Source organism: Falco punctatus, assembly GCF_963210335.1.
Source record: "Falco punctatus genome assembly, chromosome: 14".
Lineage (NCBI taxonomy): Eukaryota > Metazoa > Chordata > Aves > Falconiformes > Falconidae > Falco > Falco punctatus.
Window position 1 is genome coordinate 14,189,772 of NC_137594.1, and position 25,462 is coordinate 14,215,233.

The window sequence follows — 25,462 nt, forward strand, 5'->3', positions numbered from 1 at the left end:
TTGGTGAAGTCTGCTAAGTAGAGCATTCTTGAGCCAAGGACCAAGGGCTTCCAGGTTTTGAAGGTTCGTTGCATTTTTTGAGTTTCTGTTAAAATATTACAGTTCTGTATCAATCTTTTTGCCACATGCTACTACTGACCAACCCTACATTTTTGCTTAGACTGACCTAATATAAGGCAAAAGGATTTCTCTTTCTGTTGGTACCATAAAAAATGCGGTAGTTGTGCCTCCTGAGGTACAAGACCGTTTGGTCAGTTCACATTTGTTGGGACAGCTCTGACCTCATTCCAGAGAAACCAACTGAAATTTTGTGATTTTTTTTAGTTTCTGAAAATGCTGTGGGTTTTCTGAGGACTGACTGTCGTTTTTGTTATATGCCTACCTCCGTGTGGATGTTAAATTATACGTTGAATTTAAATTACATGTTGAGTTGGATGTAGAAACAAAATCAAGGACAGATGTTTTGGTTAGTTTCATGTCTGGTTTTCCTTTGCCTAGCTGAGTTTTTCTTGGACTGGAATTCTGTAATTAAATAAGCTGATGAATGGCACCAAATAGTTTGTAGGTCTAATGTTGGATGCTCGTAATATTAGATCGCTTTTTCCATGAATAGGTTGTGTCCTTTTGTTTTTAAGGTATTACGTGTTTTGTGTATTTAAGTACTCCGCTGTAAGTCATTTGGTGAGGGCAGCTGTACCTGGGTGCACTGAACCTGTGTGGGTTGTGTGCTTGGACTGACCATATTGTTCCACTGGATTATTTCCATTCTCAGTTTTCCCCATCCTCTGTGTTAGGTGTGCCGTTATGATGTCTGTGCCTTAGCCTGTAATTCAGCCATTAAATGCTGACTGCATTTTATATACTGTCTTATCTTTTACTGCCGAAAGGGCTTCTACACTACAACAAAGATTAAAGAAGCGTTACATATGAAAATTTTTTTAAAAGGAAACCTTTTCTTTTTTAACCCTCTTCCTGATTCTCTATGTTATTATTAACCAAACTTCTTCGTTTAATCTCTAGTTGTATTTTTTTTCCCTAAAAAAATGTTCTTTCTCTTCTGGTTCAGTTACAGTATCTTTCAATTGTCAAGTTCTCATTTTAAAGGATTAAGATGTGTGATAAAACTCCAGAGAGAGCAGAATTTATTTTCTATACGTACAATTAATTTGTCTGTTAAACTTTTTGTATTTTTAGATTGAAGCCAGTGAGAAATTTCTAGCTTCTTTTAACATTCTCACTGCAAATGCAAAACATCAGGCTTGAAAATGTGTTTCAAGGCTATACTTTTACTCGTTATTAGTCCTTGATAAAATTACACGATTTGCAGGTGCTGAAAACTTCCTGCTATATACTATACAACAATCGGAAAAGTACAAGGTACCAGATAATGTACAAAGATTTTCAATACAGCGCGTAAATTATATCGGCAGAGTATTTTATCACCACTCCATTGTTTGCTAAGAGTATGTCCATGAGGAGTGAGATGTATAGTAGATAATAAATAGTAATATCTTTCTTCAAGTAATTCTGGAATTTCTTCAAGTAATCTCCGGAATGGGAGAAATATCAATAGTTAATACTGTGGTATTAGGCACACTGCAAATAGGCACAATAATAGTCAAACAAAAAATTCCTTTTTTTATCCAAAATAACACATTTTCTGACATTAATTGAATTGAAAATTGCCATGATTATCTCTAGATCCTCTGTTATCCAAACATACTCAATATCCTATATTCCACTTGGATAATTGAAGTTTGACTTTACTGTTTTTAATGAGGTATAAGATTTAACTCATTCGCCTATAGTTCACATTTTAGGATGGATCAAAGGAAACCAAATTGATGAATGTATAATTAAAATCACATTTATTTCTCTTTATGATTTCCCTGCAAATACCATGCTGTTGATGAAAGCACTTTTATAAGTGGCTGGATGCATCAACACAATTTACTGTAGATAATCCTTCCTTTGAAGGAAAACCTTTAAACTCTTGTGTCTTTCAACACAAACAAGCGTGATGGTAAACTCGCCATATTTTTTAAGTCCCTTTTTTTCCCGGTTTAATCATATTTCTTTATAATAATCTCTGCAGGATGGCTTAATAGTAGAAAACATGCATGATCTTCCTTACACGGTGTGTCCTGGGCCTGAAGTAACAGCAGCAATGACAGTCATCAGTGCTGCGGTGAGACAGACCTGCCCGCACCTCGCGCTGGGCGTCCAGATCCTGTGCGCCGCAAATCAACAGGCGATAGCAGTTGCTCTTGCTGCAGGTAATAGAAATGACTCATCAGTTATTACTGTTGTTTGCTATGGCATTTACTCCCTGCAAATTGTGCATTGTACTAACATAGATACCATGAAAAATGAGACATGAAAAGCTCACTGTACCCTGAAAAAGCAGAAATTAGATTTTGAGAAAGATGCCTGCTTGATTATAATAGATGATACTTGTGCGCTGCTTCAGTTGGAGGCAGCTAAAAATCCCAAGGCCACTGCCACAGCTTTCTAGGTGAAACCTGTCTAAATATAATGATTAGTTTAAACCTACTCATGTCGAAAAGCCACCTTTGGTGTAACTCTATTTACTTCAGTTAAATTATATTTGAGGATCAATTTAACCCACTGTGGTTAAGCATCCTGTTTTAGCATCTAATTATATGTTGTTGCTACTACTATTATCCATTAAAACTAAGTTTTCATTGCCTTTTTTAATGATGGATGGAATGAAGCATTTTATATAATAACAAAAAATTGAGTGTACAGCTAGCCAAACTACTTAAAATTAAATTGCATTTGGGGGAATTAAATATAAATTAATCTATCATTATTGCATGAATCCTAGACTAACTAACCTTTCTGCTTCTACTGCTCGCTGAAGCAATTTTAGTTTTACATATGTAACATTCCATGATTTAAAGATGGAGGCTGGTTTAATATGGAAGGCCTGTACTTCCTAAATACTTTATAGGTTGAGGGTTAATGTCTGGTTTTGCCAAAACTGTACACGTGATTACAGTAAGGTTGCACGTTTTTAAATGTACAGATTTTATAAATAAGCAGAATTCTGTCAGAATGTAAAACTAAAAGATGCTGGTGTTAATTGAAAAACACACTTCAGGTAAAGTAATGTAGGCTAACTTATCTGCAGTGGCAGTTTTAAGTATGTTGAGTATGTTCTAAGAGTCTTCAAATTCCTTTTTCCTGAGGGAAATTCTTGTTAGTATGTATGTTTTGAACTCAGATTCGAGTGCTTTAAAATCAGAAGTTGCCATTTTCAGGGTACGTAGCTATTTGACATAACCTAATTTTTATTGCTACAGTAGAACCTATATAAAAACCTAAAAAAAAAAAAAAGCTAACAGAATCCAGTTTTAGTTTTTAAGGATTCTGTGTATGTGGGATACTTGAGGTACACAAACATTTGCAAAAATATTTACGCATCTTAATTGTATAAGCAGTAGTCACACTTTTAGTGAGTTATGAATCCTTGTAGGCACAAAATTTATCACTAAACAAGGGATATAGTGTGGGACCGATGCATTTCTCTTACCTCTTTGCAGTTATTAATGAGGAAGAGAATTCCTGGAGGGCTTAGTTTTTGCGCAGCTCTGCTAGTGTTCTGCACTATTTGCTCTGTAACTGGAGAACACCAGCTAGGAAGGGCCTGTGTTTAATGCATTTCGTTGCACTTCTTTAAAAATTACTGTCTCAAGTTCACTGAACAGGAAAGCAAAAAGAAAAAAAATAAAAATCACTTCAAGCAAAATCATAGTGAAGTGAGTGCTACTTTGTAGGTAGCAGATCTTTGAGTAATTTTTTCTGTAGCAGCTTAGTAGGGATTTTACTGTCAATACAGTTTTAATAGGTGGCTATTAATAAAGCAAGCCCTGTATGCTTTTACTGCAAAAAATACTAGATGAAGGTGTTTTAGCTAAAAAGCATATGTAGCATCTCCTGCTACTATGCAGTAGTTTCCTTTTCCCTGTGGAAACTCCTATCTTTGGTAGACATAACCGTTCTGAAGAGAACTGCACAGGAAATTGTGAGTTGGTCTCTAGGCGAAGATAATGTTTCTGTTTTGTAGAGGGGGAAGAAGTCAGCAGGTTTACAGAGTGAGTAGGAGCTCAACATCAGCAACGTATGGTTGTGTGAGGAAACGTGTTGTGGGTAGCCAGACAGTAACAGATGAAATCACTGAATTTTCCTAGCATATTGACAAGGTATTGGATAAATCTGAAAATAACAGTAATAAATCAGGGGATGAGGCATCAGAGAAGGTGGAAAATGTTTTTAAAAATTATTTTGGTTCTTTAGGAAACCTGTATTTATTTAATTAGGCACCTAAAGGAAGGAATGCCAGCAAAAACATGTTTGTCCTGGGTGCTTCAGCAAAGATGTGGGGTAGGGGCAGGAAAATATTGGGCTATCTTGAGGAAGAAGGGAACTCCATGCTTCTGGCAGAAACAAGCAGTTCCTCATGCTATCAAAAAACAGTTATTGAACCAAAACAGCGGCTGCCAACTTCTTCCCAGCTCCAAAAGGTTACTGACAGACTGTTACACCAGTGCTGAATGTTCTTGGTTCAGCGCCACAGGTCCACCACAGGGGACTGAAGGAGGTGGTTGCCCAAGGACATGGCATCTTCCTGCGGTGGACTTTGCTGCAGGGCCCATGTTCCCCCGCCGTCTGCCCCACACAGAGTCACTGTGTCTGATCTTTTGCTTTTGACTTTGAGATGATGTTGAAAGCTGCTGAATTTCCCTCTGTTCCTCAGGGCAGATAAGGCAATGTTAGCCCACTCAAAAAATAGTGCCATTATGTAAACAAATAGTGTAGGAGATTCATGTCACACCTTTCCTTTAAAATTAAAGTCCTCTGCTGCTCAATTTTTATACTCTTTTAATGAAGCACTTTCATTTAAAATATAGTCGTGTCCCTAAGGAACCATAGACTTCAAAACACAGAGACAATACAGAATAGTACAGTTTTGTATTTCTATTTTTTACTGGAAGCCATCTTAATCTCAAATACTTACTCTAAGAAAAACAACCTTAATAGTTAAATGACATCCTCCAAAAACTGTATTATCTTAGTGTTTTCCTAAACTGCTCTTTGTGGAGAAGCAAGTCAGAAATTTCTTTGCTAGGGTTACTTTTCAATTGGTTCATTATTAACAGGTGTACCATGTGGTTTTTAGAGGTGTATAATTTCCTGTTTGTAGTTTCTGATTTAATTAACTACATCTGCTTGAGGTTGAAACAGAATGATGTATATAAGCAGGTTCTATGAACATTTCTAGAGGAGATAAAAATGCATGTGCTCCCTTATTTATTTTTGTTTAGCACGTATTACTGGTTATCATTTCCCAGTGCTCAGGAATGTCCACAATATGTTCACTAAGTCTGGGTCAGATTTAGGCGTAGTGTTTGGGTTTTGTTGCTTATCAGTGTGTCTTGTTTCCTGAAGTTAACCATTGTGTTGATTTCATGTTACTCATCTTGTTTGTTGTTGATGTACTTTTGAGTTACATGGCTTTTATTGAAAGTTTGCTAATTACGAAGCATTATTCATATTAGAGGGGAATGTTGTGTGTAAAAGAATTGCCCAAAAGCCCTCAGCTGCTGGTTGTTTTTTCTTTCCCCTTGCGTTAGTGAGATATTTTGCTTGGCTCTAATTTATCAGTGTAGGCCTTTGCAGAGGACACGCAGAGCCTTTATAATACCGGGAGTACATGCAGGTGATACAGCCTTTATTGCTTTGCACGTTCTGCATGCTCTGCGTTACCAACATGTAGCAGTGATTGAGAAGAAATAAGTAACCGGCCCACCCTTAGCCTAATGGAGACAAAGTTAATGGTGAGAAGAAGGGCTTCAAGAATTGCCACTGTGGAATATTGACCTGGCCATCTGCTGATCTTTGGCACGAAACAGTCCATGTAGCTGGATCTCTGTAGTGATGCACAGGAATACTACTTCTGATTTTCCAGGTATCCCTCCTTGCCGTATCTTGACTCCAAGGGGTGGAAAACCCAAGCCTCTGGGCCAGAGGCAAGCTGTGCTTTTGTGTTCTGGCTGGAGCTTTGGTCTGGGTCCCTGGGAGCAAGGACTGTAGTAGGGTCAACAGTAGAGTGCAGCTTCACTACACCTGGGTGAGCCTGTATTACACTTGCCAGGAATCAGGGCTCAATTTTTAAGTTTACCTTCTCTTATCTTATAAATTTAGATTATAAATGTAGAATAGAATAGTTCCGTTGCAGGGAACTTAAAATGCTATCAGTTAGTCCAACTGCATCTCCACCTGACTGCGAAACTGCCTTTTTTTCCTTTAAGAATCATGTTACTGAAATCCCATTTCTGAATTAGTCTTCATCAATGATAATGACACAGTTGGTAGCTGATTAAGTGAGGCTTCATATCAGAAGATATCCCAGGTACCCAGATATCTTGATGTCTTTTATAAATCATAGAGTCATTTAGGTTGGAAAAGATCATCAACTCCAACTGTTAACCCAGGATTGCTAAACCCACCATGTCCCCAAGCACTGCATCTACATATCTTTTAAAGACCTCCAGGGATGGTGATTCCACCACCTCCCTGGGCAGCCTGTTCCAATGCTTCACCACCTCTTCAGTGAAGAAATTCTTCCTGATAGCTGATCTAAACCTCCCCTGGTGCAACTTCAGGCTGTTTCAAATTGTCCAATCGCTTGTTAAATATAGCTTTGCTGTCTGAGACTGTTCCTTTGCCTCACCCACCAGCAGAGATACCTTCCATGGAAATGCACTTGCTACAGCCCATGATTCTGTTTAAGGTGAGATAGAATTGGGCAGAATTGTATACTGCTTTTCTGTTCTTTTTAACTGCCACCGAAACTGTATTAATGCTGGGGTGGGAGGAAGCAGCTAGGCTGGAAACTGCAGCAGGGGGGTGGTGTGTGCCTTGGGGGTGTTCGAAGGTGCTTCGGAGCGAGGCAGTGAGCCTTGCAGGCTGCTGTGAGCTCTGCTGGAGACACTTCTCCCAGGCCTGCAGGTCATGCTCAGTGTGGAAGGAGCTGCTGCAAGACCTTGTCCTGAGTAGTAAAGGGTCTTTGCAGCATGAAGACTGTATGCCTCTAGCGTTATTAGCACGTAAAGTTGATAGTCCTCTTGAGTTTTCATTTTCAGGACAAAAATTAGTCTTTCAGATTCTTTCTGAATAAGGAAGGCAAGAAGGCCTGGGAGCCAGGATTTACTGTGCCTAAAAGAAGATACCACCAGTAGTTACCTGCAGTATCTTGCCTTTGTGTAAAGGCAGAGGTGTTTGCCTGAAGTCCAAAACTCAGCAGCAGCCAGACTCCAGTTCTGTGAAAGCAGTAAAACCTAGCTCCCAGCTCCTTTTGACTTTATAACTGAAGGAAGGGACATAACTGAGAAAGGGCTTCTCATCAGTTGCATCCAGTTCACTATTTTGGGCTGTTAAAATGCAGATATGCGTATATGTGGCATTTAAATGGATAAAGTAAAAGTACCATTTCCTCCATCAACTCAGTCATGCAATATTTGCTCACCCAGCAGAAATGTTTGTCTGACATGTTTTTTCCTTTAATCATAAATTATCATGTGTAGGAAAGAAAATAAAGCTTTTTCTCTACCATTGATAGACCGTCAGAGCTGTTTCGGTAAAGCTGTTTAAGTAGGATTAAAATAAGTGGAGTAACACTAACTTTTGAAAAAGAGACAAACTCTAGTTCCTTGAGCAGGCCCTGACGTGGCTGGTTACTGCATGCCATGTTCTTAATGTAGTCTTGAAGTTCTATTTATTAGGCTTTGTTGGAAATTTCCTGTCCTTGTTTTCCAGTGAGATTACAAAATTATTTTGTTCCCATATAAGTCAGAAATGGGACTGCCTATTAGCTAGTCAATGGCTATAACTTTTCAACTGACCAAATGTGAAAGTAAGCAGTGGTGTATCATTCTCACAATTTTATGAGCGTAAAAAATGAATTCATTAGTGGAATCTGATTATGGCTTCATAAAACAGAAGGGTAATGATTTGGTGCCTGCACCTATTACACTTGGTTAAAATTTGTATTTTCATAGCCCCCAAAAACCCAGATAGAGTGCAGCCTTGTTAAGCTAAGTACAATCCTATATGTTTAGCAGGAAGTCTTAAATTACAATGTTAAGGAAACACAAACTAAGCATCAATAACCAACATGTAAGCAGTGACTTCAAGAAATGAAATTACTTGGTGACTAGCCCCTGTCCGGAGTTAGACATTATGATTGCTATGAAAATGTAACATATCTCTAGACTCATCAAGTCTTATTATTAGAGAAGTATTTTTTCTTGTTTAATTCTGAATTGTACTGTAAACTTGGGTGATTTAAATAGAACCTGTAGCTTTTGTTCCTAGATGCAGAAATCTCACTCTAGCTATTTGTACTGTGTTTATTACTCCGTGTCTACAAGCACCTGTAACTATACTTGTGGCACATTCTTGTCTTTGGATCCTGAGAATACTCCATGCTTTTCACCTGCTAATCTCCAGGCACAGGACAACAGCTTGCATTTGATTTGGCATCCATCTGTGATGTTTCTTGTTAGCTGGAGTCTGTGTTGCTAAGCAATACAGGCTCTTCTGTATTGGGCATAAGCTTCTATTCTTGCAACTTCAGGGCTTTTGGCATGAAACTGAAATTTTGAAATAAACAGGCACCTTCTTATTTGGTAAATACATTTGAAAGACCATTTATGTTTGTATTTTAAATGTGCTAAGGTGAGGCCTGTGTCGCCTAAGCAGTTCTTGGGTGGGTGAGATTGCATTCTTGATGGCTGCTTTCAAATGCATTGGTTTCCTTGTTATGATGTCAGCTCTAATTAAATGTGCGGCTGACTCCAAAGCTGGAGCAGCCGCAGAGCTTCAGAAGGGCTTGGAAGAGACCTCTAAAGTAAGTGAAGAACAGAGAAGGCTGCACGAGATGAGTGCAGAGCTTTTACGTGCCCACGGAGTGACAGGTGAAATAAACTTCAAGGCTATGAAAGACTGGAGAGAAGAAGAGAATACAATAAGGGGGTCAGAATTCAATCTTGAGCCTCACAGCTGTGGGCTTGTGACGCTATGGCCTAAGGCTTCAGTATTTCTACACAGAGATATTTCAAGGCTGTGTAGGGGGTCCCTGAGAGTAGATGAATGGCCTGTGTGAAGTCAGTGCTGTTCGTAACCTTCCTCTTAAGTATCCACCCCAAAAAACCTTTATAGTGCAGAAAATGAATGAATATAGTGGAAACCACGTTGCTAAGACATGGTAGGGTTGACAGTCAGAGTAAGTTCAGAGTAGAGTGGAAAACGTTTCATTAGTCCCAGACCTTACCTTTTTGTACCTTTGGCACAGCACTAGAAGTAATTTGTTGATGTCTTGCTGTGTAGAAAACGCAAGGTACGTTCAGATGGAAAGTCAAACAGGCTGTATATAATGTCAGGCTGTGTTTTCTTGCCTGATTTCCTAAAGAAAGAAGACTTAATGCTGCTCCTCTGCCGCTGTGTCCTTGACGCTTTTTGGCCTGATGGCCAACTTCAGGCATGTGAACAGGGGAACAGATGTTGGGAAAGAAGCAATACAATGAAAAAGTATCTGGAAAGAGGGGAGACACCCAAGTTAATGACGCTTTTTGGAGGTAGGACGTATCTCTAGGACAAAGGAGCTGTGTTTTGACCTACCTGCTCCTCTGTCAGCATGTGCCCGCTGACACGTCATGGCAAGAAGTGGAGCAGGGTGTGCAGCCGCCTGCCCTGAACCACACCGGAGCAAACGGGTAGGGGCTGAGAAAATACAGATTTCTGGGTTTTGGTCTCCACTTTTAGCTAAGATACTGCTAAATTTTTTATTTTTTTTTTCTTCCAGGTCTTGATTTTATACGAGCCGAAGGGTTTGTGTTTTCTCATGTTGCTGATGAAGGGATTATAAATGCCTGTGCAGGTAACCTGCTACGGTACAGGAAACAAGTTGGAGCAGAGAACATTCAGATTTTTGCTGATATTAAAAAGAAACATAGGTAAATAGAAGCCATATTTTATGTAAATATTCATGTAATAATAATCTTACATTTTCCTCCATTTTCTGATATTTGTTGTTAATGCCTATTTTGTGTCAGGAAAGTTAATGATATAGGGGGTACTTTATTGTTCAAGCAAGGTGTTGCAGTGCTATTAGGGGCTATGTTTAAAAATAAATTTGCACCTGTAAGCCACAGGTTGCTGCATCTGTGAAGTCTGCCGTTGTTTAACCTTCAGGATTTATAAGTGCAGACTGTAAAAGTTTTGCATCTGTTATTAGGTGAGATTTTGTAAACTTGTGTCTATGGCTGTCACATTTAAAGAAATTTTGTTTCTGGAGGCTAGGCATCCAAGGTTATTTGTAGTTATACAAGCAGTTGCCTTATAAAAGCATCCAAATTAATATTTTGGCATTTAAAAAAATCTCTTCTCTTTTTTCCTTTCCTTCCTGCCAATAATACTGGTTTCTTCTACTTAAATCAGTGCTGTCTGTGTATAGATTATGTTCTGTGATTATCAAACAGAAGGAATTTATGACAGATTAATCCAGTTTCTTTTCTGCTGATACTCTATTATAACTGTCATATGGTACTTTCAGCTATATAGATGTCACTCTTTGGGTTTTCTTCCCCCAGAAAACCTGCTTAAGTCTTATGTATTATACATGCTAAATTACCCACATACTACACACGTACATTTTAATTAGGTTATCATGAGAATAACCAAGTCTGGAAGATCTTAAATACCTAATAAACAGGTAATAAATTTCAAAATTGAAAGGAAACAATGCAATGTGGTCAAATTAAACTTTTAAGGTCCTTTCAGAGTGGTTTATTTCTAATGATTTCTTAATATATATGTGTGTACATATATAAAAATAAAAAATAAAAATAGGTTGCATTAGACTTTTTGTAAAAAAATTGATTGAATCATGTGATTATTTTTTTTTCCCCTTTGGCTTGACAGTTGATGAATTGATATTTGGATTATACTTCCTGTTGTTCAAAGGGTTTGCATTTTAAGAAAGGAAAACTTTTTTTCTTTCAGGCAGACTCATAAGCTAAGAAGGAAATGTTAAAAGACTTGTTGGTTGAGGTTTTTATTGTAGAAAAATATGCCTGCCACTGAGAGCTGCCAGCTTCCTGCTCTTTATATGGGGAGAAACTATTTTTGTAGTCTGCTTGCTGTGTTATGGTTACTGTCCATGTGCTAGTTTTAGGGTGCCTACTACTCTTAAGTCCCATTTCAACCTCCTTGTATGTATTAGTTACTTCGGCCTGCCTTTCTCCAGCTGCAGAAAGGGAGTTAGTGTACTTTTTCCATCCATCGTTGTGAGTGGAACACACTGTACATGTGCTGCCTCTGAACGTGGCCAGTGTGCCCCCCCTAAGAGCATTGTCCGTCCAGGAAAGAAGCTGGCTCCATTGTGTCCATGTGTCCAATGTGTTGGCCATAGCCATTGATTTCTTCTTGAATGGAAGTACAGAAACGGCAAAGTCAGGTGCTGAACCAGCAATGACTGGAATTCTTTCAATGTTCAGAACTGTTTAAATTAAAAGATGCTATTGCTACAGTTTTCAGACGAAGTGCATCACCCGTATATCAAAGACTGCTGCTGTAAAGCTAGGTTGCAGGTAATTGATGTTTGTAACTGCTGTGTAAGATGATTCCTGTGATTATATCATAGGTAATAACTATACTTTCTGTGAGTTGGACTTCGTGAAATGGAGGGTGTTAATTCTGTTCTAGGCAACAGAATCTGATTTATGAATGACTGCACATCCACAACTCCCACTTGAAGTCAGAGCGCTGTGTGTGCTCAACATTTCTGAAATACAGGTGCTCCAGATGTAAGCAGCTGTCTCAATTGACATTTGGTAGTTCAGACTTAGTAATCACTCCTTAGAGACAGGGGACCCAAAGCAACAGACTGATCAATTACGGTTCCCTGATGGAACAAGTTGGGATTTTTCCTTTTGTTCATGTCGCAATGTTACTGCCCGGTTTAAAACAGGACACTTACCCTCTGTCACAAAGGCTGCCTTTTCGTTGTTCTGACAGCGGGGAAGATGAAGAAATGCAGTCTAAACATTCAGCAAGATGGATAACAAATGTGTGTGCCGACAGTAACCGCAGGGTACGCTCCTGCTGTTTACAGTGCTCACGCTCTGACTGCAGATGTCAGCGTGTCCGAGACCGCTGCGGCTGCTGAGCTCTTCCTGGCTGATGGGGTTGTACTGACTGGCACCGCTACCGGATTGCCCGCACATCCTCAGGAGCTGAAAGGTGAGAGCTGTCATACGAAGGGCGGGCAACAGGCACTGAATCCGCTTCTGGATTAACGTAGAAAAAAAATCCATATATCTGCTGTTCCTTAACGAAAAAAAAAAAAAAAGGGGGGGGGGGGGGGGGGAGAAACTCTCACCATAGGGTTTGATTTGATACTGCAGAATGAATGTGATGGAGGTGCTATTCAGATTGGCTGTCTTGTGTTTCTAAACAACAATGTGATGGGACAAAAATGACAACTAGTTTCAAACTTTTGTAATAATGATACTGAGGGCTTACATGAAAAAAAGTAAAAAAATAAGTAAAATTGTTTTAAATAAAAGACTGTTTCATTTCTACAAAGTCTTAATATAAGTAAAAGCTACTTTATAGTATCATTATAAAACTAACTATAAATCTTTCCACTGAAGAGTTAAGAATTTTTATCTTTCACAATGAAAATGGGAATCCTGTAAGAAAAGGGCCATTTTGGAAAGGCAACTTTCCAAACAGTAATATCAGGGAAAGTTCTGCGTGAAAGATTTTCAGAAAGAATACAAGTTCATTGGTAGATAAAAAGATACTAGATCAAAATGATTTTTAAATGGTGTAGACTTTTTATCAAGTGAGAGTCATGTGAGCTATGAGTTCTGACCTTTGCAAGTGTTATATGATTCTTCATAGTTTTATATTGGCGTAAGTTTGGTCTGTCTTCATGAAACTGGATTGCTTCCATGCTAGAGTTCTGTCATGGGGGCATTTAATTTTCATCAGTAATTTGAATTTAGATGACTGGCTTGAATTTGAGGGTCTCACTACATAAAATATGTATTTTTTAGCTTTTACTTTTGCTAACGTGCTTTAACTTAACTTTGAAGTTCCAGTGCAGAGTGTATTCTATTCAACTTACATCAGCTCATGAGAGTGAAAAACATGCTTTACTTGGCGTAGATACCTGGACCTCAAACATCTTTTGAAATAACATGAAATCATTCAGTATTTTTACAGTTCTAGCAATATCATATGTGCTTAACAGCATTTAAAATGAATGTTGAACTTGTCAAGATGGGATCTTATTTCATACATATTAAACTTTTTGCCAAATAAGAGATTATAAAATGGCTATGCTTCAATCACCAGTGTTAAAAAGAAAATGATGGCTTGCTGTGAACACTGAGCACTTGAATTAGTTGGGTCTTTCACGATAATAAACTAGAAATGATACCTGGAACAGGTGACCCTGAAGGCTAGGCATATTTTAGAGACTGCAAATTTCGTTGATCTAGTGCTCCATCCCTGCCTGCAATTAATGTCCCCAGCGCTCTTAATGCAGATTAAATAATTTTTAAAAAAGGATTTGATAGTCTTACGGAAAAATCCTAGGTTAAATTCTGCTTTCACATATGCATGTGCAACCTCCATTGATTTCCTGCACCGGAGCGAAAACCTGACCTCTAGGCCCATAGGTTTTTCATCACAGGACTCCCAACAGACACCACCATGGCTTCTGCTTTTCTTTCATGTGAACAAACGTGTCTGTCTGTCTGTCTTGTTTTCTTTCTGAGTCCAAAGAACAAAATGAATCAGAGGTGGCAGCTGTAATGAAGTACACACATTAGTGTTTGGATTTGTGCTATAAAAGCAAGAGTCTGCAGATCATGGGTTTGTTTTACTGAGGTCACAACAGTTTGGTTGTTCGCAGGCCCTCTCAAGAGAAGGATGTTGGCTTAAAACAGTTAAGAGAATAACTTAAAAATCAATATTCCAGGGTATAAGGAAATGACAAATTAGGCATATCTATGTCAGCAGATTCTTAAAAGGAATCAAATCTACAGTCTACAAAGTTGGTGTTGATGTGAGTGAAATTTTGCATTCCACGAATTTATGCAGCCCTGAAAGTGTTGTATTACGATGATACACACAATTGGGCACCTTTCATCACACTGCAAAGCATCTCTTGAAAGCAGAACCCAGAGACAGATGAGATTTTTGTCATGTCTTTTTTTCAGCTTTGTTGTGCGGTAATATAGAAGTGTTTTTTGCCTTTGTGTCTTTGTGTTGAATTGACTGATTTGTGATGGGGTGTGGGAAATGAGTGTTTCCCTGTCAAGCCAGAGAACTGTGTTTGTAGTTTGTGTCACTGCCTGCTCATAGGCAACCATCAGCGTTGTGCCTCACAGAGGCTGGCAGGCTCTGCTCCAGGACACCCTGGGTGTACAGCAGGGCACCAGTGGGTGGTGGAGTACAAGGTCTAAAAATCAGACTTTGGGTCATTAAGGAGCAGGTGCTGGGCATTTTGAATTACAATTAGTAAGCGATATTTTCATTTAGGAGGTTGTAGAAGCTTGTTCCAGTTTGCTACGTTGTGAAATGTTCCGTGGTTGGCGCGTGGATCTGTGGATGTAACTGCTGAAATACCAGCTTGGCATCCAGTCTGTGTTTTAAGTGACCAGAGCTTTGTATCGTGACTCCGTAGTTATCTGTTAGCACAAAGCAAACTGCCTCAGCTGAGTAACAGTGGAAAACAGGATTGCATCCTGAAACCCAGCAGCCGGCTGTGACTGTCGCCTCCTTAGTTATTTTTCCTAAAAGGGGCATCAAGACTGATTCCCCCCCTCACCTTTTGATGGTACATTTAGATCAGAAGCGGGGCTGCTGCCTTTGCCGGTATCTTCAGAGAGAAACTGGAGGTGTCAGTCTGATCAGTCCTTTTTGTAAGCCCTAGATTTAATGACAGAAGAAAAAGTGCTGAATTAAAAACCTAAAATGTATTACAGTGGAGCATTACCATAAACATAGTGTTGTGTATGGTGCAGTGATTACTGCGTATGGAAAAGCTGTTAAAGAAGAGTGGTCGAGCAAGTTATTGGAACAGTGGCGCTTATTTTTATGCTGCTCTTTGCCATTGTTTTCAAGCTAGGAGCATTTGGCCTTTATTTCATGTAACTTGTGCATACCATAGTTCAAATGCTTTCATTGTGCTTTGCAACCAAGCACTATTTCATTTGATTTTATTAAAGACATATCTGCAGATGTACTGTCACAAGAAAGAGCACAGTGCCCTCTAGTTACAGTTCGTTGAAACAGAAATGTGTGAGTTGTGTAAACTTTAGTAGGGTCTTGATTACTGAAACATCACAAAATGGTCTCCTTTTCTCTTTGTATAAAAAAAAAAAAAAAAGTATAATTGGAAAAAGAAAGCCAAGACAGCCGGGAGATTTAAAGCAAAGCTCTGTTTTTAGAGACATCTTGATAGTGACTGAACACTGCCATGCAAATGCGTATCTCACTGCTGTTACTTTATTTGCTTTTACAGGTTAAAATTTGTATTAACACAGCCGGTAGAGAAATCACTTTCTACTAATCAACTTCAGGCCTTGATGTGCTTGGAAATGGCTTAAAAGTAGCATCTGTAGCATACTTAATTGGGTAACCCAGTCTCATTGCAGACTGAGTGCTCCCATTGCCATTCTTCACATTGTCATTCTGAATAAATCTCCAGCACAGGAGATGTGTGTGGACTCCATGTGTCATATATGGATCTCAGCAGGAGTTGGATACCTTGCCACTTAGGAAAGCTTTGGGATTTTTTATAGTTTCACAGCAATCTCAGGTTTCGCTGGTTTTTACTCTTTGCCTAGTAAGGCTAAGCTGTTGTCTTACACCCATGTGATCACGCTCTGTTTAATTATTTGGCTCTTCATTTTTCCTACTGATGTGAAATAATTATAAAACAACTACCTGCTAATGTGCCTTATGCACTTGTCATAAAAACAAATATTGACTTGGAATGCAGTTCCCCTGGGAGTACAGTAAAGTACTGTTGCTCAGATCTGCGGTCAGTTGTAGCACCTTAATTATGCATTGGTATCTATGTAAACCCAGTATTTGTAAGAGCGTGTAGATACTGTATAAATAAAATTCTGATTTTTCTAGAACAGGATCTGAGTAATAATGCTATAAATAACTAAAAATGAATTATTTTGTTGCTGTAAGCTGGATGACTATAAGAATATAAAATATGCATAGAAATAACTACAGTTTTAATCATGTATGCATGATCCATCTGATTTGTTTAAAATTTTCAATAATGACTGTGGAATGGTTTTACTTTTGTGTTAGAATTTTTGTAAGAAGGCGTTATTGTTCCTAGATGGAAAAATGGTAGGGCATGTGACCTAAAAGAGATTCAAGAGCATTTTTAATTGATCCCCTTTCTTTGGTGAAGTAGGAAGGTGATAAATAATTAGCCTTCCCTGAGGCATTATTAATAAGTTAGGCTTCTGATGAAACTTCATTTAAACAGTGTTTTGAGGCAGACTTTTACATGTTGCATATATGCTTTCCCTAGTTACCTCAGGCTCTAACCATCTTGAATCAGCTTATCACCAATTAAGGCAATTTATATGTTTTTAAAGGTCAGAAATGATGCCTCACAACTTTTCTATAAGCAAAGGTTGAAGTGTCCAGTCCTCTGAGTTAGTCTTAAGACGGTCAGTTCAAAATGAAAGGATTAGAAGGATACTTAGTAATTTTTGAACTGGGATTTTAATTTCTCTTCACCCCCCTCACTCCCCCAACCCCGAGCCAGTACTGACTCAAGTTCTGCAGACGATACTCTTAACCTTTTATTTATCTATGGAGACCCTGTCCATGGTCAAAACAGCCATCCCCTTTTGGTTTTAGTCTGAAAAATGTGAACTACAGTAACTGAGCCATTGATCAGTTTGTGCGCAGTCAGGCCTGCCGGAATGACTGCATTTCACATGAGCACCTGAACCGTGGGCTGAAATCCATCCCTGTGTGGGGTGAACTGTAATATTTTGAGCCTTGTTTAGATACTTTGATATTCCAGCTATTTTTTTCCTTTTGGAGCCAGCTGAAGGGTCAGGTGATTAAATAACACATACTGTATATAGAAAAAATAATTGGCTTTTTTGTTCAGGTGCCATTCATGGAAAGAGAAGTAGTCATTATCAGTACTATCTTCTGCTTTCTGGTGAACTAGCTGGAGCTATCAACGTAGTCTGTATGGCCACTGCTTACTTTCCTACTTCAAAGTCCCTGAAATTTATCATGAAGTAGAGAGCATGTTCCTTTTTCATTCCCTGTGAATAAGGCCCTTCTTTCTTCACTGAAGATCTTCTACTAGTTGTCAACATAGCATAAATTCAGCAAGGAGACCTGGCAGAAATACACACCAGTCCAACTACCATTATTGTGATTTAAACTGATGACTGAAGAATTGTAATGAGCACAGCTCTGCTGAATAGTTCTGCCACTGTAATGATCTCACCAGACTTCGAAAAAAGGATCTGAGGTGATACAATGAATGGAAACAAGAATGGAATCTTATTCTTGTCGCTGTATTTTGATTACTTTGTGGAAACACTGGGGGAGGTGATTATTTGTATCTTAAGGTGAGGAAAATTGAGAACACAGTTAAGACTCTGCACGGGCCATGGCAGCCAACGTGGTCGGTCACTCCAGTATTAGTAACTCGTTTGTCAAGGCAGTGGGCCTGGTTTGCCTGGAATCTATACTGGGTGCTACTGCAACGCAGTAGTAAATGATGGTACTTTTCCGTGTATGTGTAGTACCTCAAGCACAACGCAGCCTCCGAGCAGAGTGGTAACAGTCACAGTAACAAAAAAAAGGGTCCTGCTGTGCAAAAACTTCCTCTAGCATCTCTTCTTACTAGGGATGTGGAATAAAAATGAATTTATGAGGGAATATAGTAAAATGCAGTACGTTCTCTGCTAGGCAGTTCAGCGTAATCTTGCTTAAATGTTGTTCCTCGAGCACAGAGAGGGGTACAGGTATGGTACCAAGACCCAGCTGATTTCTTCCACAGTGCTGAAACCACCCTCTGGTATGTGGCCAGGAATATCCTTCTGCAGCATTTCATACAATAACAGAATGCAAAACAAAATAAAAATGAGATTTTTCTTAATAGGTGTTCAGAACTGAAGCTGTTTTTTTCTAAAGAAGTTGCATCATTTTATAGTAGAAGTAAGAAATACCGTGATCATGAGTTTCTTGATACCTTTCCTTATTGTTGAAAAACTACACAAATTAGTCTTGATAGTCTCAAAGATAGAACTTAACCCTAATTTTGGTTTTCTTCTCTTCAGAGGTTAAACATGCTGTGAAGATTCCTGTGCTGATTGGGTCTGGAGTGACTCTGGAGAACGTGAGGAATTACTTGGATGCAAATGCTTTAATAATTGGTTCGTATTTCAAGAAAGAAGGTTATTGGGCAAATGGTGTTGATCCTGACAGAGTAAAGAAATTTATGGAACACATAAGTAAACTGAGAGAATGAGATTGTCGGTAAACAGTAATTTTGTGTGTGTGTGTATAAATGCAGTAGGATACATCATACAGAATTAAAGCACAAATGTGTGCTTGAATAGCTAATAAAATTAAATGAAGAAGCATGCCATCTCTGTAACTAGCTGGGAAGCGTGGTGACACTTTACAATAAACTGGTGCTCTGATGTTTGTTTCTAGGCAGCACATTTCTGTGGCACTCAAAGCCGTTGTCAATGCGAAACCAACTCTCCAAAGGCTTGTGTAATACATTCTCTCCTATAAGTAAAATGCTTATGGAGGTTAAGAATTCGTAGTAAATATTCATCACAGGTGAGCTGAGTTTTGTTTTGCCTGTGAGTACAATAGGATGCCCTGAGTTTACAGCTAAGAGTATTGCAAATTGGACAAGGTAATTAGCCTTCCAGTTTCCTCATCTGTAAAATGATGATAATAGTACATACGACACACAGGTTGTAAGACATAATAAATGAATGTACAGCACTTTCATCTCTTCAAATGAAGGGCTCTTTTAAAGTTCAAGATCGTTATTTTTTCATTAAATTGTGCATTTATTACAAAAATGCAGTAATTGTATACCATACAGAAATGTAAGATAATTGGGAAATTGATTTACTTACAATACTTACTAGACAATAAATGTAAATATTTGATTACATTTCAAGTAGAATGGGAATTTAATCAAAATGCTTTTGCAAAAATTGGAAATTTTAATAAAGGTGTATTATTATTTTTGAGCAAGTTCTTACAGCTTTGTACCTCTCCAGACTAGTATTAGTGATGTTAAAAACAGCCAGGTTCCTTCCAACACACAATGTGTAATTATGATGGAAACCTTTCTACCACAGCTGACAGGTAAACACAGATTTTCATTTTTCCTGTAAAATGTAGAGGAAAAATATTACCGTTTCACTGTATGTTTTAAGAGATTCCCCTTGAATTTGATCCATTAGCTCTAAGGAAGTTTAAAAGAACTCAATGAATACCTGTTATGTCATGGGTGTTTAAAATGTGGGTGCATGTTTTCATTCCTTGGGACTGGGAACTAAGTTTGTCTTCTGGGGTCTCTCTCTCTTTCCTGGACATCCATGCATCAGACTTCTGATGCTAATGAAAGTTATATCGTAGATATCAAAGCAAGTGTACAAACATATTTTTTGTCAACTGGCAGAGTGCCCATGCTTCTCTGAACAAAAGATACTTCCTCCTTCCAAAGGCAAAAAGATTTTCAAGAGGTTTAGTTTCATTAACATAACGGGATTCCAGAACATCACAGTATGAGGTTGTCTTCTCCTCGGATTTCTTTTTCCTGGACCAGTCTGTCTCCAATATGACTCCTGTCAAAAGCAGTGAAATGTCTTTGGTGTGCTGACCTCCTGGAAAAGAGATTCTTTAGACCTTATGACAACCTTGGCGTTCTTCTGATTTTCTCCCTTTTCCTTCTAAACATGCTGACAAAGCTTCAATGCATAGAAATGCTTTTAGGGGCCTGTTTATTGTGGCTGGCACTACTTTGTCCAAGTCCACATTTACACAGGTGTTTTAATCTGCTGTGTGTTTGGGCTTCCATAAAACCCAACAGTTCCATCCCAACCACTTGTCCCCACAGTTTCTCTGTGCCGGCAGCAGTATTCGTGTGGCCTCACAGGGGGTAGGAAGCTGATTCTAGCTGAAAGCTAACCCAGTCTTGTGCCAGCCATACTCCTGGAGACAGGGTGTGAATTTAGGTCGTTTTAAGTCAGTTTAAGTCTTCCTCATTCCTTGCATCTGCAGCTCTAACTCCAAGTTGCTGGTATAGACAGTGCAGAATTATTTGAGGATCGTGAAGATGCTTTCTAAATCTCTTCCACACACTCATTCACCCACAGCATATTTACCAGGTAAAGCGTTGATCTGGTTTAGTCTTTAAGCTCTTAGCCTGACTAATGGGTGCCATCTGATCTCTTTATTGTGAAAAGCACTGCAATGAGTAAAAAAAGAATGAATTTAGATATCATAATATCATTGTGCTTAAATCAGTACATATTTTTCACCTTTGTGTGTTCAGGACGGTTTTCTGCCTTTCACAAGTCACATATATTTCCATACATCATTGCACAGAAGATTTAATGATGGTTGTCCCAACAAATATTTTCTAGTACAATTGTTGCTAACTTGAAAGTTATTTTCAGTAAGCCTGTGAGCTAGGAAGGCTGACATGTAAGCAGTGAGTACTAGCCAGTGCTCTAGTGCCGTAAGAATAAGCATCTTCAAGAAGTCAGCTGAAAACTACAACGGATACACTGATAAGGACAGTTTAGTGATGATAAATGTTTTTAAAGAAACTGATTATAGTTACCAAAAGTTGTATGCATCACCACGAGTGTGAAAATGTAATGTGTTACCAGCACGTTTCTTGGTTGGGCTTCCACTCATTCACATCCTGGAAACTCAGAAGTGGCTGGAAGTCAAATGGGTTGTCATCTGAATAAAAGTGGTGGTGAGGAGAACTACTTCAACGCTGTGTGCAAGGTCTAAATGAAGTAATGCCATATGCAGTAGTCTTTGTAAGACAAAAACCCTAATGAGTTGGTGTAATAGTCATAACATGCGATGATTACTGTAGACAGCACTTTCACTGTCAGGATTTCATTTAACATACCACTGTGTAACACTTAGGGAAGAAACAGGCCATAAGTTAGGTCTGTAGTGTTACACATGAATAGTAAGTGCAGAATTTAGGGAACAGAAATAAAGGAAAGCTGATTTTAAAGCCTGGAAATGTGACTGATCACCAACTCTTTATCATTCTTTGTGCCGAAATTATTTGTCTAGCAGCATTAAGCATCTGCTTGCCTGTTTCTACACAGATGCTGTAAGTAGAATTTGACCTTTTGTTCAGAAAGTGTTTGAATATTTAACGTAAAAATATTAAGTTATCAGAAAGGCTGTCTCTTCTGGGAAGACTGTTCAGTTTTTATACAGCCCAAGTTGTTAAAGTACTTTGGAGCATGAACAACTTCAGAGCAGAACAAAGAGGCAGTGCTAATGTGTAGAAACTCCAGAAGTAAATAACAGCTGTTCAAGAAGACTTCTATTAAATATGTATTAATTAATTTGAAGTGCATCACTTAAATATGTGAAGAGATTATCTTGTGTTAATTTATGTTAAAACACACAGCACTTGTTAGCCTCATTACAGTATCCTAAGCATATCCTATGCTATCACCTCATCCTACATTGAGCATTTTGTTGGGTGTTGATTGCTTTCGATTTGCCCTTTTCAAATGTCAGATAGTGGCCTCCCCTTCTTGTTGGAGCTCTTCTTTCTCTCAGGGTTTGCTCTTGCATAGTTACTGTACTTACTCTTGTCTGTTCTGTGGTGAGCAGAAAAAAACCCTTAAAAATAGATTTTGAAAATGTAACAGTAATTGCCCACCTGAATTTCACATGTGGTTCTCACTCTTAACTTATGAACCAGCAGAGAGAATGTAAGTGGCCATTTGTACCAAACTCACTTTACATGAGTCATCGTCTTTAGTACAGGGAAGATGCCTAGAAAAGTGGGGGTCTTTTTAGTGGAATTATAGATAAGTAAAACTCACTGGTAATAATAGACTTTGTGGTCTAAATTAATGTATAAATCTTAATGTAACCTCATTCCATTCATAAAATTGAAGTATTTTTATCTGGACCTAAGACAACAAATGTGGTTTTTACCTATGTTGGTCCTGAAAATATGTAAGCTTGTAAGATTTACAGATAATTTTCAGAGAATTTTCTTCCCTGTGTCATTTAGGCAGCTGAGCCAGCTGCTACGCTGTTCTTTCATCCTATTATTTTGACTCCGCAGAATCCCTGATTACAAGTTGGACTCCAGTTCTTGTTTCCTGCACCTCTTACAACAAATTCCTCACTGGGGGGGAACTGAGCAATATAAAGGGCTTGCAGGCAGGTGCTGGCAGAGCAGGAAGGGGGAAGGAAACCAAAATATTTGGCTTTAGCAAAGTCTTGAAGTCCATGACAAATTGCTGCATTGCATGGTTCTCCTGAGAGAAGTGAATGGGGATGTTTGCTGTAGTTTCAGGCTGTTTGCAGCCTCTTCAGTTAAGACTCTGTGAGTTCACACCTAGGTTATGTTTCAGAGAGTGTCTCTGCTGGTATGTGTACTTAGGGAGGCATTTTTCCTAAATGAAAGCTGAAGTTTGGCAGGATAATTGTGGCAGGAAGGGGTGATATCTGTAGCAAAAGCCATGCTTGGAATTCACAGCTCTTAGGTTTAAGGGGAGATTTAGAGGTATGTATCTTCAAAAATAAACCATTAAAGGTTTCATTTCACTTAAAATTTCACTTGCTGCGCCTTTGCCCTAACATCCAGTCAGTGTTCGCTGTGCTGAGGAACTTGGGAGTTGTGTTTAGGAGCAGAACAGTCTGTGACTTTTTTCTTGCATATTTGCAGCACTTGGATGTCTAAGTGACCTAAATCATATATTTTTCAGGAACTGTGGAGAATTGAGCTGAGATACTCTTTTAATGGGCTAAAATGCCATGGTGTGTAGTAGAATTGACCCTCCCCTCCACTCTACTGCAGGAATACCATCAGAACTTAAAATCCTTTACAAGGAGACAGAGCTGGATTCCTGCCATAGAAGTGTCAGGGAAAGCACCCAGATAGCTCATTGCTTTTATAAGAACCAGTGCTTGTATTGGGGTTTGCAAGAAATCGTTCATGTTGAGGTAATGCAGGACTTCACTTTTTTTCTTCTACTCTAACCATTGTTTGACTCTTAGTGACAAGGATTATTTGATCCCTTGAATGCTTGTTTTAGGGATAAAAAGCCTGTTTCCCTTAGGTTGTGTGTTAGACTTGTGTTAGGACTAGTAAGTTCGGTCACATTGCTCTCATATTGTGACTGATTAGGAATCTTCTGTTGAGAAGTCCATACTTGGTCAATTTGAAGTTGAAAATGTTGCATAGTTTCCTGACTGCATTCGTATTGCTGACTTTGTCTGTCGAAAAGTCTTTGACACTCGCTCGCTCAGGTCCGGACAGACCTATTCAGTACTTCCCTTGGATTATTCTTTATCTGACAAAGTTACAACTTGCCTGTGCACTATCTCAGACTGATGCCTTTGGGGCACTGAAGTATTCCAGCCTTCAAAGCTGCGTCCCTTTCACGCCTGTGCTCTGCTTGCAGTCGGAGAGTCATCGCTCCTTCCCGTCAGCCTCTGTAGGTCTGCAGCGAATCGAGGAAACGGAGGCAGCAGCTGAGCTAAATGTAAGGCCAGATGGTTTCTGGTGAAATGTTGAGAGTAATAGATGCTGTTTCACTCCAGTCTTCAAATGCACAGATAATTTTAGGGAGAAAAAGAGTCTTTCTGCAATGCAAATAGGAAAGCCTTTCACATGAGGCAAAAGGGTTGCAGTTCACATCGTCTGTTTCTCTGCTTACAGTTTGAAGCTTCAGAGGTAGTAAAGGTAAGGTCAGCCTAAGATGTTGCTTGCTGAACAATTCAGCATAGGAAAATATGCATGAGGCTAATTACCTTGATTAAAAAAATCTGTTTATCTTAACAGGTAGGTTTCTTTCAAGATACCAAAAAGGGATTTTTCTGATTTGGGCTGAAACTACTTCTGTCTAACTTGCCTCTTTCCTGTCACTGTCCAGATCTTCATTGTTTCACAAAGTAAATTCAGTGTCAGACAGCAAACATTAGTGTTCCATAACTTCTTTTTCTGAAAGATGTCGCTCTTCTTGAAATGAATGTGACAAAGATGCTGTTTGGTTGCATGGATCACTGGGTTATTGGGTGCTTTGCATATTAAAATGCAACTTCTTCTGTCCTACTACCTGTGGAAAGGGAGATGGAATATCCAGTGTAGGGGGTAGCAGCTGAGGAATGAGTGGGTATTTAAGACCTTTTTATTACTTAATGAACAACATTAAATGCTAAAGTGCAAGTTAAGTGTACAAGACGTTTTAAATATCTAAATTTGCCAAATCTGATACAAAGTTAAGTACTCAAAATAGTAGTTAAACTCAGATTTTTTTTACTTTGTACCAGTCACTGTATTAGCTGTGCCATGTCATACTGCTGTCAGAATGAGGTCACAAAGCAGAAGACATTGATATCGTTTCATACAAATGTCAGAGGAATCCCAAATTAACAGTAAACAAGGATGAAAAGGAAGGCAGCACAGTAAGGGCAAGAAAAGACGCTTAAGTTTCCCGCAGTTACTGCCTCATTGTTTGTTCCAGCTTCCTGCTTTTTTCAGTTTGCCTCTCAAGCCTTTCTTGTGCATATACATAGATTATAGTATGCAGAAAACTAAGAATAAGCTGAAGGCAGAAACTGACTTAATGAAGACATTCTTGTGCTAGAGAAAAGATTTTGTTGTCCACAGATGCGCAAAGAAAAATAGAAAAGCAGCTGCCCTTAGAAATGGAGTAAAAGTAGAGATGAGTGCCACGTCATGATGCTTTAGTCAAAATCTGATGCGTTGAAAGTCTTTGAGAGGATCTGTGCTGTTGTACAGGGATTTAACCAAGAGGGGGAAACAATAAGTCTCTGCTGAAAAATACTGCGAATTTCATGTCTTAGACACTATCCTGAATAGTGTTGACTTCTTGTCAACTGTCAGCTGGAAAATAAGGATGAAAGGAAATGGCTTTCAACTGTTCTGTTATGGATGACAATATTAATCATCAGTTTTGTGTCGGAAACTTCTGTTTCCTTAAGACCAAAACTATAGAGGTATGGTTGTGCGCGGTCATCCTCCAGAGGAAGATTGTGAAGGGCAGAGGTCCTCATCTCATTAGTTTCCATCTCCTCTGCAGGT

The 25,462-nt window shown here is 38.8% G+C and overlaps 1 protein-coding gene across 4 annotated transcripts in view; it reads left to right on the top strand.

The window, feature by feature from the left end:
* The window catches only part of LOC308073086 (uncharacterized protein F13E9.13, mitochondrial-like), a 53,983-nt gene that overhangs the window by 6,170 nt on the left and 22,351 nt on the right, over positions 1-25,462 (top strand). Inside the window, exons 3-7 of one of the 4 annotated variants that reach the window (XM_080410842.1) lie at positions 2,096-2,276; positions 9,890-10,040; positions 12,200-12,327; positions 18,444-18,543; positions 19,385-23,586. In XM_080410842.1, coding sequence (XP_080266968.1) covers positions 2,096-2,276; positions 9,890-10,040; positions 12,200-12,327; positions 18,444-18,543; positions 19,385-19,526 — 702 coding nt within the window. In that variant the 3' untranslated portion in view covers positions 19,527-23,586. The other 3 variants (XM_080410839.1, XM_080410841.1, XM_080410840.1) reach the window with 3 other exon arrangements.